Source organism: Electrophorus electricus, chromosome 4 (assembly GCF_041902795.1).
Source record: "Electrophorus electricus isolate QZ-2024a chromosome 4, ASM4190279v1, whole genome shotgun sequence".
Taxonomy (NCBI): Eukaryota; Metazoa; Chordata; class Actinopteri; order Gymnotiformes; family Gymnotidae; genus Electrophorus; species Electrophorus electricus.
In genome coordinates this window covers 13,853,904-13,866,189 of record NC_137500.1, presented here as the reverse complement: position 1 = coordinate 13,866,189, position 12,286 = coordinate 13,853,904, and the positions used below count along the sequence as shown (strand labels likewise).

At 39.3% G+C, this 12,286-nt stretch overlaps 1 protein-coding gene across 1 annotated transcript; it reads left to right on the top strand.

Moving 5' to 3' along the window:
- The first annotated feature begins 3,358 nt into the window (after positions 1 to 3,358).
- On the top strand, positions 3,359 to 11,364 carry LOC145657485 (plexin-C1-like). The gene is made up of 12 exons (XM_081712534.1): positions 3,359 to 3,523; positions 3,811 to 3,944; positions 4,280 to 4,382; positions 5,411 to 5,504; positions 6,401 to 6,439; positions 6,846 to 6,976; positions 7,061 to 7,237; positions 8,958 to 9,060; positions 9,263 to 9,442; positions 9,669 to 9,824; positions 10,084 to 10,192; positions 10,474 to 11,364. Exons 1-12 carry the CDS (start codon positions 3,396 to 3,398, stop codon positions 10,557 to 10,559), a joined length of 1,440 nt encoding a protein of 479 aa, XP_081568660.1. The 5' UTR covers positions 3,359 to 3,395; the 3' UTR covers positions 10,560 to 11,364.
- The last annotated feature ends 922 nt before the right edge of the window (positions 11,365 to 12,286 follow it).

The following is a 12,286-nucleotide window of genomic DNA, read 5'->3' as shown; positions in this document are numbered from 1 at the left end:
GATTTCCTTAAGAAAGTTTGTGTGCAGTGAATCTAGAAAGCAAGTGGAGGATTTTGACTGCTAGATCAGAGATGTAAATTCAGGCTCTTGGATACGTGTACATGATTCTAGAGTCTTTTTTGGCTTGGTTGTTCTGATCTCTAAGTAGCTTCCCGATGTCATGTTAACACTCTGACTGTTATCTCTAATGTGCTTAATTTTCTCATTGAAGAAATTCATGAACTCATTACTGCTATGTGAAGTTGTAATCTGAGCATTGGTGTGAGTTTTATTCCTAGTTAGATGTGTAATTGTACTAAATAGAAATCTATGATTATATTTGTTATTTTCTATTATGGTTGAGAGATAAGCCGTTTGAGTAGTAATAAGTGCCTTTCTATTCTTGAAAGAACTCTCCTTCTATGTAAGCTGGAAGAATGCAAGTTTAGTGTCGCACCACTTACTTTCTGTTTTTCAAGTGTTCTGTTTTAATTTGTGAACGTGATCATTATACCAAGGTACTCATTTTTTGTCCCTAATTTTTTTGTTCTTAAGTGGAGCTACATCATTGAGTGCACAACATAATACTGTTTCTAAGCATTCACTTATCTGATCATTTCATTTCGTGGGGCTTGAGGGTATCCCTTTAATGAATGATAAGTCTGGGAGATTAGCAAAAATTCTAGATGCAGTGGCTGGCATGATCATTCGTCTGGTGTGGTAGCGAGGTGAGGTTACTATATGGTAGCTCATATGTATTTAGAATGAAATGAGGGAATAGTCCAAGATGGCATCAGAGTGGGGTAGTATGACTATGTTCTCTATGTCTACATCGTATGTCAATAGTAAATCAAGCGTATGTCCACCAGAGTGTGTGGGTTCTCCTATACATTGGGTGAAACCAACTGATTCTAAAATCGATCTAAAGGCTGGACTCAGAGGGTCTTGGTCACTATCAAAATGATTATTGAAATCACCAACCATAATGGCTCTTCCTACTAGACTGAATTGATTAGACAGGAAATCTGCAAGCGCATTAATAAATTCTGAATAGGGTGGCCTGTAGATGCCAATTAGTGGAAGAGGCTTGGTGGACTTCTTATCACTGGCTACATTGTTTATTCTAGTACAAATAATTTCAAAGAACTTGAAATCATAACCAGCTTTCTCGTTTATGCCTAATGTGTCATTATAAATAACTGCAATGGATACCACCCTTCCCTAAAAGGCTAGGCTTGCCCTCACCTGTTTTGTGAGCATCACTTGGACATCCAGCAGTTCAGTGAAGATAACCGGCTGTATGTTATATCACCGGGCCACATTGGGATGGGACCAGAGCATATTACAGTATCAGACATCGCCTTCGCTAAATAAAACACCTCTGCAACATTATTCTTAGTAATCTCTGACTGGCGAAGGCATATATCATTAGCTCCTACGTGAATGACTATCTTGGACAACCAAAGTTTGCCTAAGACCTTAAGATTACCTGCAATGTCCAGTGCCCTGGCCCCCTGGTATACAGATAACTACTTCTGCTGTTGTCCCTAAAGGGATAGCTAATAGCTAATGTGTCACAAAATAGAGTCCCCTATAACCAGAGCTCTTTCAACAGGCTTCTCACCGGGTGCCTCGCTGAGTGGGGCAAATCTGTTGGACACTTGAATGGAAGAGGTGTGGTGCTCCCATGGGCGAGCCAAAGCTCAGCTATTTTGCCGTAGGGCTGTAGTGTTCCTGCAAGGGCTGTAGTGCCAGAGTTGAGGGCTTGTTAACTTTACTTAAGGCATCCAGAGCTTGTACTTCTAACTCATCAATATGTCTAACACTTTCTAAGGTCTGGATGTCTACCTCTAGCACTAGAATCTTCTGTCAGACTAGCAATAAATCCACACTTCTCACAGATAAAACTATCACTAACGATGGGCAAAGAATAGCTAAACATGTTGCACTCTGCACACTGAAGAAGTACGGAAGCGGCCATGATATAAATATAAAAATGCTAATGTTGCTTACATTTTTAAGTAGTTCTTTGGATGTAGTTTTTGATGATAGTGTAATCTTCAATGTCTAGTGGAAGTTGCCAGTTTCCAAGTATAATGTAGTTTAAGGAAAGTCGAAGGAAAAACAAATGGTAAACAATTAGAGAGCATGAAAGGTTAGTATGCCTAAAACTTCATCTCTGCATTTTTTTTCTTTAAAAGTCTCAAATAATCTATGACAAAGCAAATGTGAACACAGTGTAACACGATTTAATTTACAAGATGAATTTGTGTAAGCTCCACTATGAAGTGAGCAACATAGTCCTTCTGTATCGCCTTGGTTGAAAACAATGCAGCAAGGACTGCCATTTTATTTGTCACCAAAACACTGAGTTGACTTAGATGGCTGGTAAGAGGAAGTGGAAAGTACTGAGAAAACTGTCATGATCCAAAGTATATCACCTCATGCCACAATCATTTGTATTAAGGGTGTGTGTGTCTGCCATTAGAACTTTCATAGGTGATCATCTATGAAAACAAGAGAATGAGCACTAAAGTGTACAGAAGCATTTGCAAATACTAAATCTAGCATTTTTATGTAACAGTACTGTTGGACCATGGCAATGTGAAGACTGTGTATAAAAGGGATTTATTATTACCCAATATCAATGTAAACACCATCAAATTATAACTAATATTCTGCATTTATTTATTTACAATATCCAGTGAGTTGGTGGACAAACCAAAAAAATACAAAAATAAATAACCAGCTATATATCAAATATTCACCATGTATGATTTATTTCCTCATTTGGGTCATTCTAGATGCTCTACCCAGGATGAGTGTTCAAACTCTACTTGGATCTCAATTCCAAAATTCACATCGGCACCGACAGAAAAGTGGACCTCTTCTAAACAGTTCTGCAGCAGTGGAAGTCAAGACGTTGACCTTATGGGAGCCATTAGAAAGATGAATGCAGGACATAAGAAGAATAATTTTGTATATCCTTTCTATACAACGTTTTCTATACAATCTCTTGGTCACAATACAGGCACCGTACAGTGCCAAAGAATGGAACTGTCAAAATTATTTTAGACCCAGTAGTCATGATATAGTTAAGATATTTCTAAAGCGTCATGCTAAGAAAATATAACCAACATATGAGAACAAATGTGAATGCACAGGCCCGTCCTCCTGGACTCCTCCCTATGTTTGTTTGATGTCTTGTTTGTGTGACAACATGCAGCACTGGACGAGTTTTCATGTGGGTTTTTAAATAGCAGAGAAACAAAAAGACAAATAAGGGACAGGTGCAGGTCATCAATAATCAGGGGATTGGGAATAGGGAAGGTGCTGTCTGTGTGTGTGTGTGTGTGTGTGTGTGTGTCTGTGTGTCTGTGTGTGTGTGTCTTCGTCTTCATTTCCACACCCCTCCCATGTATCACACCTGTCTCTTGTTATCTCCTTTGTTAACGTGTGTATTTAAGATCCAACAGATGGTTCCTATGCAGCTGGGGATGAGATATGCAGGAATATTCCATGTCTACTTCTCCTGCATGGCCCTGTAGGTTTAGGATGTGTTCCCTTAAATAAATTAGTTAATCCTCAACTTGCATCATCCACCTTTGGATGGTCGTGCAAATGAACCAACATCTGCACAACAGAATCCAAGGTTCCTGCATTTTGACAGTGCAACATAGATTATAGAGACTTAGAGACAACAGACAAACAGCCAATAGACAGACAGACAGACAGACAAAGCCCTGCTACAGGATGCCATATGAGCAGTGCCTTCTTTTTTGGTATCTTTAACTACTTGTTCATTCAGCTCACTGTGACTCTTCACTTAAGTGTGGAAGCCACGGGACATTGTCCCTTATCATGCACCTTCAAGAGTGGAAGTAAGGATCTGTGTGACAGCCTTCCTACTGCAGTTTTCCCCAAATGTTCCTGTAGTTTCTCCAGCCAGGACCTGCCATCTAAAGGTCAGTCTTTTTACAGTTTTGACCATCAGAAGTTGTGACTCATTTGAAGTGTACAGTAAGGGTACAGCCTATGTGCTTTTAATGATCATTACTGTAGAATGGGGTTGTATTCAGTTAACAGTATATAATTCTTATTTCTAGGTGTGTTTGTTATAAAGCATAAATAGTTTAAGGTGCAAAGCATTAACATTGCAATCCTAATTTGCTCCTAAACATTCAAAAATATATAGTAATGGCAATTTTATTTAATGGCACATGCAAAAAATAAGTTGTTGAGTGTTTGACATTTTTCAGTAACTGAACATGTTTAACCAGTAATTGTTTTGGATAACTAGGACTCCAAGTCACAGCAACTGTCACTATTGGATATGAGACTCTTCCAGAAAGCCTGAAACTGAGAAATTGCCCAGACATCTCAGAGAGCTCACCATATGCTAAGTAAGAGCATTCATGTCATTTAAAAATAGTGGGTCATTACAGTAGATTTTCAGTTGGTGTTATTTTACTTGGGGGGGGGGGGGGGGGGGGGAAGTTATGAATACCTCAATAAATTGGAGATTAAAACTGATTACTTGTTTGTTCAAGGCTTAAGTGCTGTATTATGGTTGCTGTCGTTAGACTTGCTGGCACTAAGGACGTCCTAGTTGCTATCACAGAGAAAGGCATGAAAATGGAATAATGAGAATCTCTCACTAGAAAGCTCGGCGGTGGCGTCCGTCCATCCTAGTGGTGCCGCTGGAGACTTCCAAACTACAAGGTGGTACCGAGCCGAACACGGACCCGACGTCAGGCTGTGGCAACAAGCCGGTCGGTCATCTTTTGCTGCAGCCCAAAGGATCAAAAAGATCCAAACGGCTGATCCTGCACTGGCCAGACAATGCTAGGAAGAAGAGGAAGAAGATCATTAGAAAGCTCACAAAGTCACAACTTGGTCATATAAATTCTTTTAGGAAATTAGTATGAAATATGAATAATACGGGTTCATATGGAGCAGGGAATGGTTTTACAGGATTAAAAACCCGTTAAAACGGCTGATCCCATTGGACAGTGCTGCTTGTATGGCTCAATATCACTGTCTATTCATTTAATAGAATTGTACCTTAAACACCATTCCTCACTAACAAGAAACTTGCTCCTTAATGCAGAATTATAATTTGAATACAGTTCCTCATAATGCACATTAAAACACTGACATTATTAATAGTTTTTTCTACTGTAAATCTAGTGGTCAACATTCTGTTGTGTGGTACCCAGCTGGCCATCAGGTTTTAATTTTTTTGTACCAAAAACATGGGAACAAGCAAATTGGGGATCAGTATTGAGTGTGATGACTTGGTTTTAGGTTCAGGTGTTCAGATGAGGTTCAGCAGGGTTGTGTGTGTTGTATGTTCCAGTGTACTGCCTATGACTTGTTTACTGGTTCAGGTGTTCAGATGAGGTTCAGCAGGGTTGTGTTGTATTTTCAGGTGCACTGCCTGTGTCTCATCTGGGTGTCACTGGAACTCCAGTAACCAGACATGTACCTGGAATCATGGGTCTGCACCACAGGTGCACATAGAGGTAGGATCATGTAATCTATTCACAGGTGCACATACAGGAAGGATCATATAATCTATTCACAGGTGCACATACAGGAAGGATCATGTAATCTATTCACAGGTGCACATACAGGAAGGATCATGTAATCTATTCACAGGTGCACATACAGGAAGGATCATGTAATCTATTCACAGGTGCACATACAGGAAGGATCATGTAATCTGTTCACAGGTGCACATACAGGAAGGATCATGTAATCTATTCACAGGTGCATTCAGCGAACAGTTCATCTAAGGGCACACGCACATGACGACTATTTCTTAATGCTTAAGGTCTTAATTTTGTTATTTCTATTCAGTTTTTATGTTTATTATTCTTAATTTTCTATATTTAATTCCCAGTGACATGATGATGTAGTTAATTTTTGTTTTAAATCATATTTCTACTTCATAACACTGAGACAGCTAAATACTGATTTAAGTAAAATAACACCATTAGTGCTGACTTTAGCACTGCCTTTCACACTGTTGACCATAATGTACTTAAGCTTGCCTTTTGGTTTTTAATGTAATAGAGTACCGCTGAAAACCAGGTTACATTGACATACAACAGTAACTTATGTAATCTAAAGACCGTTATGTCTTTTTAGAATTTCTACCATTAAATGTATTGGTAATTGGTTATTTCGTCCAGTGAATGAATGCATTGATGCATTTATTTGAGTATACCTGAATAAGATAGCAGTTGCCAACTGAAACAGTGTTTCTTTTAACAATCGCAAACAAACCTCCAATAAAATGTTCTGTTTTTAAAAAAAAAAGAAAAAAGTTTGGCATTTTTGAATGTTGCGATTTGAATTGAGTGACAAATAAAATACAGTTGACTTGCTTTTTTGTTATTGTTTTCCTTCTCTGTAGGATATGTGTAAACAACTAACTGCTAGGAAGAACTACACAGTAAGTAAAGAGTCTCATACACTGTATCGGCGGAAAGATCTGTGTGTGTCTGAGGAAAGTGGGGGCCTTGAAAAGGGAAATGGACTCCAGAAGACATTTGTGTTCATAAATCGAGTAGCAAGTCTTCTTGCACAGGATAATTTGTTTTATTTAGAACATGAAACACAGAATGACTCATGCTTTTTGTATTTGTAAGAATTTCTTTACATTTTTTTTCTGTCTAAGACCAACATTGTTGATGTTGATTAGTTATGTACATAATGAGGCAAGCATGCAATGTAAAATTCTGTAGGCGTCATCGTTTCATTAACAGTGCATCAAACAGCCAGTATCAATGCAGGAAGTCTGTAGGCGGTGCATCAGATGGCCAGTATCAAACACTTCTTCTGTTCATGTTCTTTATTAGCCAGAGATCATTTCTCTGTGGCCTAGTCAGGTCTCTTTTCATGGCAAAAACAATGCAGTGATGAAGGGGAAAAATCTGGAACAAGTTGTGAAAATTCTCCTCCAAGGAATCATGGCCTGCAATTCAAAGGAGTGAGTGTTACAGGTGGTGTGTGTATTGGTGTGTATAGAGACACATTTGTTTTGTTTGTTTACTCTTGCTGTTTAATTCCACAGGATTCCTGTGTTAGAACGCTCCACTGACACTCTGAGGTTCCACATTCCAAATGGAAATAAAGGATCTGTCAGGGTGTGTGTGGTGACAGCAGACGGAAGTTGTCATAGCAACGCCACCATCACCTATGGCTCCCAGCCTACGTGTACTGGACTGCAGCCTAGAATCACATGGGCCAGGTAAAGCACAGTGAAAATCTCTGACGGTCATAGCACCAAAATGATGCCAAAAATGTTAGAGTACAATACAAAGAACCAGTTTCCAGCTAAAATATTTAATTCAAATTTTATTCATTTTTGTCCAAAAATATTTATAACTTTTCTGACAAATGAGTCCCAATTCCAGCAACATGTTTTTGGGTTAAGAAATATCATACAGTCTCATGTTATTACAATGTTATTACATTATACTTGTAAAATAGCTTGATCCATTTTGAAGACATACAACAATGCAAAATTAGTCAAGTTTGACATTTAAAAAAGAATAATTTGGTGGCCTTTACAGTTTTGGATACCCCAATGATAAGCTTGAAGTAAACTTTAAGAAATGTTCCAAGGAATCCTCAGAATCAGCTTTACTGAGTTGTATCACACAATGGAGTTAGTTTTATTATAACTTGCAGAAACAAGGCGATCTGAGGCGAGTGCAGCTAAACTCTTTGACCTGATTGTGGTTTGAGCATCTATTGCTCATTCTCTAGCAGAGACCTGGTGATGGTTAGCCACTTCCTAACAGCATTGCAGCTAATTATACTTTGCTGCAGTGATGTAGGTTTCATTTCAATTTTGGGGGTCTGCTAACTTGAAGCTCCAGCAAAAACATCAGAGTATCACTGATAAACCTACCCATAGTAAAGACTTCATTCCCAAGGATTGCGATGGATAAAGTCAGTTCCTTACTCAGAAGTCAGCCAGGAAACCAATAAATACCAGTACTCTGTGACTATGCAACTTGCTACCCAGAGGCATTTCCCCTAAGGAAAGTCAAAACAAGGCAGTTGGTCAGTGCTCTGGTGCAGTTCATTTCCAGAGTAGGCATACCGAGGGAAATACTCACAGACCAACAACCACATCTTACCACCCTTAGACAGATGGCCTCGTTGAAAGATTCAGCAACACAGGGAAGGCCATGCTGAAGAAGTTTGTTGCAGACACGGATACAAACTGGGATACATGGCTCTTCCCATACTTGCTCTTCCTATACAGAGAAGTGCCACAAGCATCCGCCGGATTCTCTCCGTTCCAATTGCTCTACGACAGAGAAGTTAACGGTCCGCTGGAAGGGGTCGCGGGAAGGTCACAACAATGGCAAAAAGCCCAGCAGCCTGTCCTGTGTCCTTAAGATGAGGATGAAAATGGCACCACTAACAGGGGGGCAGCAAAAACACGGAGAAAGCCCAGAAGATACAAAAGGAGGGGTATGCCAAAGCGATGCAAGTTCTTTCAGCAGATTGGACAGACATCATATGAGTTGCAGTGTGGTGCGATGAAACTTGTACTCCATCCTTGACACAAAACCACGCGTAAATCCAGAAAGTTCAGCGGATCATACCATCCATCTATGGGGCATTCTCACAGGGTCACAGTGCTCGAACCACCCAGCCTAAACACACATGAGTAGTGTAAGCACCCCAAAACTATGCCCTTTATTTGCGAGTTTCCTTTCTCTGCCCCATAAAGCCATGTAATGCTTGTGCTGCTGGCTTTAAAGCTACTTAGGCTACCAAAATATTTCTTGCTTGATAAATGGATCTTGGTTCAGCATTTCTTGAGAAACATGATTGCAATGTTCACACTTGCTGTTTCATGCTACCCAAGTGCTTTACTAGCTTTATTTCACCTCTGTCACACTGTCTTGAACATTATCTGATTAAATAATTGTTTAACGTTTGTCTTTCAGTGGTGAGCGGCAGATTCATGTGCTGGGGACCAATTTGGAGTATGCAGAGGCAGTCACTGTTCATTTATCGTCCAAAGAGATCATACTCAACTCGGCCAACAAGGTATGAAATGGTGCTCTTCATTTGGTGCTCATACAATTTCTATTGTTTAAAAAATTAACAGCTACCTAATGGTCCAGTGTATTATAAACCATATTCCCCAAGTTAGAAACTCTTTTCCATATGTAGTATTTTATCAGTTCATATTATGTGTCTATAATTCAGAGTTTAATTTATGAAGTATGGCTTTTTCATATTATCTCAGTCCTTTTGGTTCCACTCTGACATTATGAGAGAATACCAGGCACCAGGGCCATTCAGTGTATCACTCAGAGTGGGAAACATAACAGTGCCCTGCGCAGAAACTCTCTACTACCTCCCAGATCCAGAATTCACCAGCTTTGGCACATCTCTGGATGACAATGATGTGCTCATCACCATACAGGTAAGGCACCATTTGCAACTTTCTTTTCAGATATACATGCTGTTGTAACTGCACTGCAAATCATAAAGTTCCAAGACCATCTTTGGAGTATTTTAATTCAGATTAAAGTGCTTGCTCTTCTCTAGCAAGCTTGATTATACTTACTCTTCCTTTGTTACAAAGATAGACTTTTTGTGTTTTGTCATGTGACATGTTTCTGTGTTATACTCTCTCTCATGTTCTCAAGAAAAATGAAGACAGGTTGAATTTAAGTATGAAGGAGGTGAATGTGTTAGGGCTGCAGAAAGAGGAGCCGTTTCCGTGTTTGATACTAGAGATTAAGTCCACTGCTGTCCTTTGTAAGATTGTTGGAGGAAAGGCAGTCAGCGTGGACTCACTGAGGGTAAGGCTGTTTAGTTTGTCATCATTTTACCATTGACTGTAATGTTCTCATTTGGACTGTTATGGTCTTGTTTGAGCACATTGTACTATTAAAAGTGTGAGCACCTCTGAATATTCCTGAGCACATTTTGTATTTAAAATAAATCTTTTTAAAAACAATTGTATGTTTTTTTTTCATATAATGCAAATCACTTTAAACACAATTTCAGGACACTGTCTCAGTTGGTAAAAAGAACTCTGACTTCTTTCATATTTTTCAGATTGAGTTTGGCAGTATTAAAAAAACTCTACAGATGAAAACATTTGTACATAAAATACATTTGTACATACTTATCATATTAATCGTTTTGATTCTTCTTCGTGCTATTGGTAAGTACTGAGCTGATGGAGAGTTTTAAGATTAATTCTTTGAACCCTGGTTTGTGGTAATTGTCATCTGGATGCTTAACGTGTGTATGTGTGTACCTCTGTTTAGCTGGAGTTTAGGTCCAGCATTTCAACATTTGCTTCTACATTTACTAATGTAGCAGATGAATACAATCTGCCTTCTCAAATGTTAATGCTTAATTTCATGCGTGTTATAGTTTCCTTATTTGCTTGTTGGTTTTTTATTATTATTATTATTATTATCATTATTATTATTTTGGCAGCAGGAGGCTTGGCTGTGCATCATCTTTGGGGCAGAGAGACTGCCCAGCAGGGGAGGGATGACCCTGCAGAAAGACAGCCTGGGTGATCTATAGAGTAACTCAACTTGGTTGCATCTTTGCATCTGACATTGAGCCATATTGCCGAAAAGCAAATCATACATCACTGAAGAACAAGACGTGTGTTGAAGGCCAGTTTGGGACTGTTTTTTGTTTTTTTACATTTCTGTGCAATTGAGCAATAAAGGGAGAGGGAGGTTGTGAGAAGTGTTCTTGTTTAAGAGGACTGTGACTAGGGAAAAAGGAGCTGTTCAGGTGCTGACTGGTGTGGTATCTCAGGACTCTTATCCTCAGTTTCTTCTGGGAGGGGAACCATTGGAAGAGAGAGTAGTTGGGGTGTGAGGGGTTGGCCATCATGTTTCTCGCTCTCCTCTTTACCCTTGATGAGTAAGGGTGAGAAGATGACAAAGATTAATAGTCTTCTCTGCACTTCTCTGTCTCGCACTCTCTCTGTCTCTCTCATTTTTATATATATATATATATATATATATATATATATATCTGCACTTCTAAAAAGAAGCTGACCTTCTTTTGCAATGCTTATTGCAGCCAAATACTTAACCATTTCTAATTGTGTTTACTTGTAATATTATACTAACCAGCTAGGTGGAAATATATTAATTGATTGCATTTAATTTTTCATGTTATGTTCATTTATTGTGGTATGCAACAAATTTGAAGGCCATGTGGTACGAAGTGTTTCAAGACTTTTATATTTTTCATTTGTTACTTTATTCATTTGGTACTTTATTCCTCTTCATTCATGGTAAACCTCCCAAGAAAGCCAACCCCCTTTATATGGATGGAATAAAGAAGAATAATATGCAAAATCCCTAACAGACATGTCCCTGCCCCTGGACCTTTAGTTAAAAATCCCAAGTGCAGTTTTGTGAAATAGGATAAGTGGGGAGAATGTAGTACATCCCTTTGTGAACCAGTGCTGTGCTGTGCTATTGTACATCCCTCCTTCTGACACATGGTCCCTACCATGGGTCAACTTAGCATAGTATGGAAACATCCCTTTGGCAGACAGGGTTTACCACTGGGGCCATACCATATCCTGCTTTATATATCCTTACTTTACATGTGCACCTGCTTTTTTCCTTACGGACCTCTCCTCTGGTAGCACGAGGCTGTGGAGCTCCATAAAGTCAGCTGTTGGGGTAAACGCGTTAGTAGGAGGAAGTGCGTTAGTTTTACACAGGATGTACGATGCTGTGCCAGGCTGTGACTTTTCCACTAATTTGCATGCCTCAGTCAATGCCACTACCTTTGCTGCTTGTGCTGATAGATACCCTGGTAGCGAGCCTGCCAGGAGGGTTTAAATTTGGTTTACTACTGCAAATCCAATGCGGGTTTTCCCTGATTCGGCATCCCTGAATGCCGATCCATCCAAAAATAGCACCAAGTCAGGGTGGTGTAGCGGTGATTCCCCAAGATCTGTCCTAGGAGAGCAAAGTACATTTGCAAAGTACATTTGCATAGTGCGCCGTTTTCAAAGTTATATTTGGCATTTCTAGCAGTATTGTGTGATACTTGAGCAACCTCAGTACTGTAATGTGTGATATTTTCTGTTCCAGTAGTAACTGTGCGACCGCATGAGGCACTGACAATATCAGCGGGCTATAACCCACAATGTTATCTGGGTTATGTGTAATAGCAGTAGAGAGTAAATTCTACTGCTGTAGCAACATAAATTTCCCCAGGAGATATAATAAAAAGCAATCTTATCTTATCTTATCATATCTTATCTTAA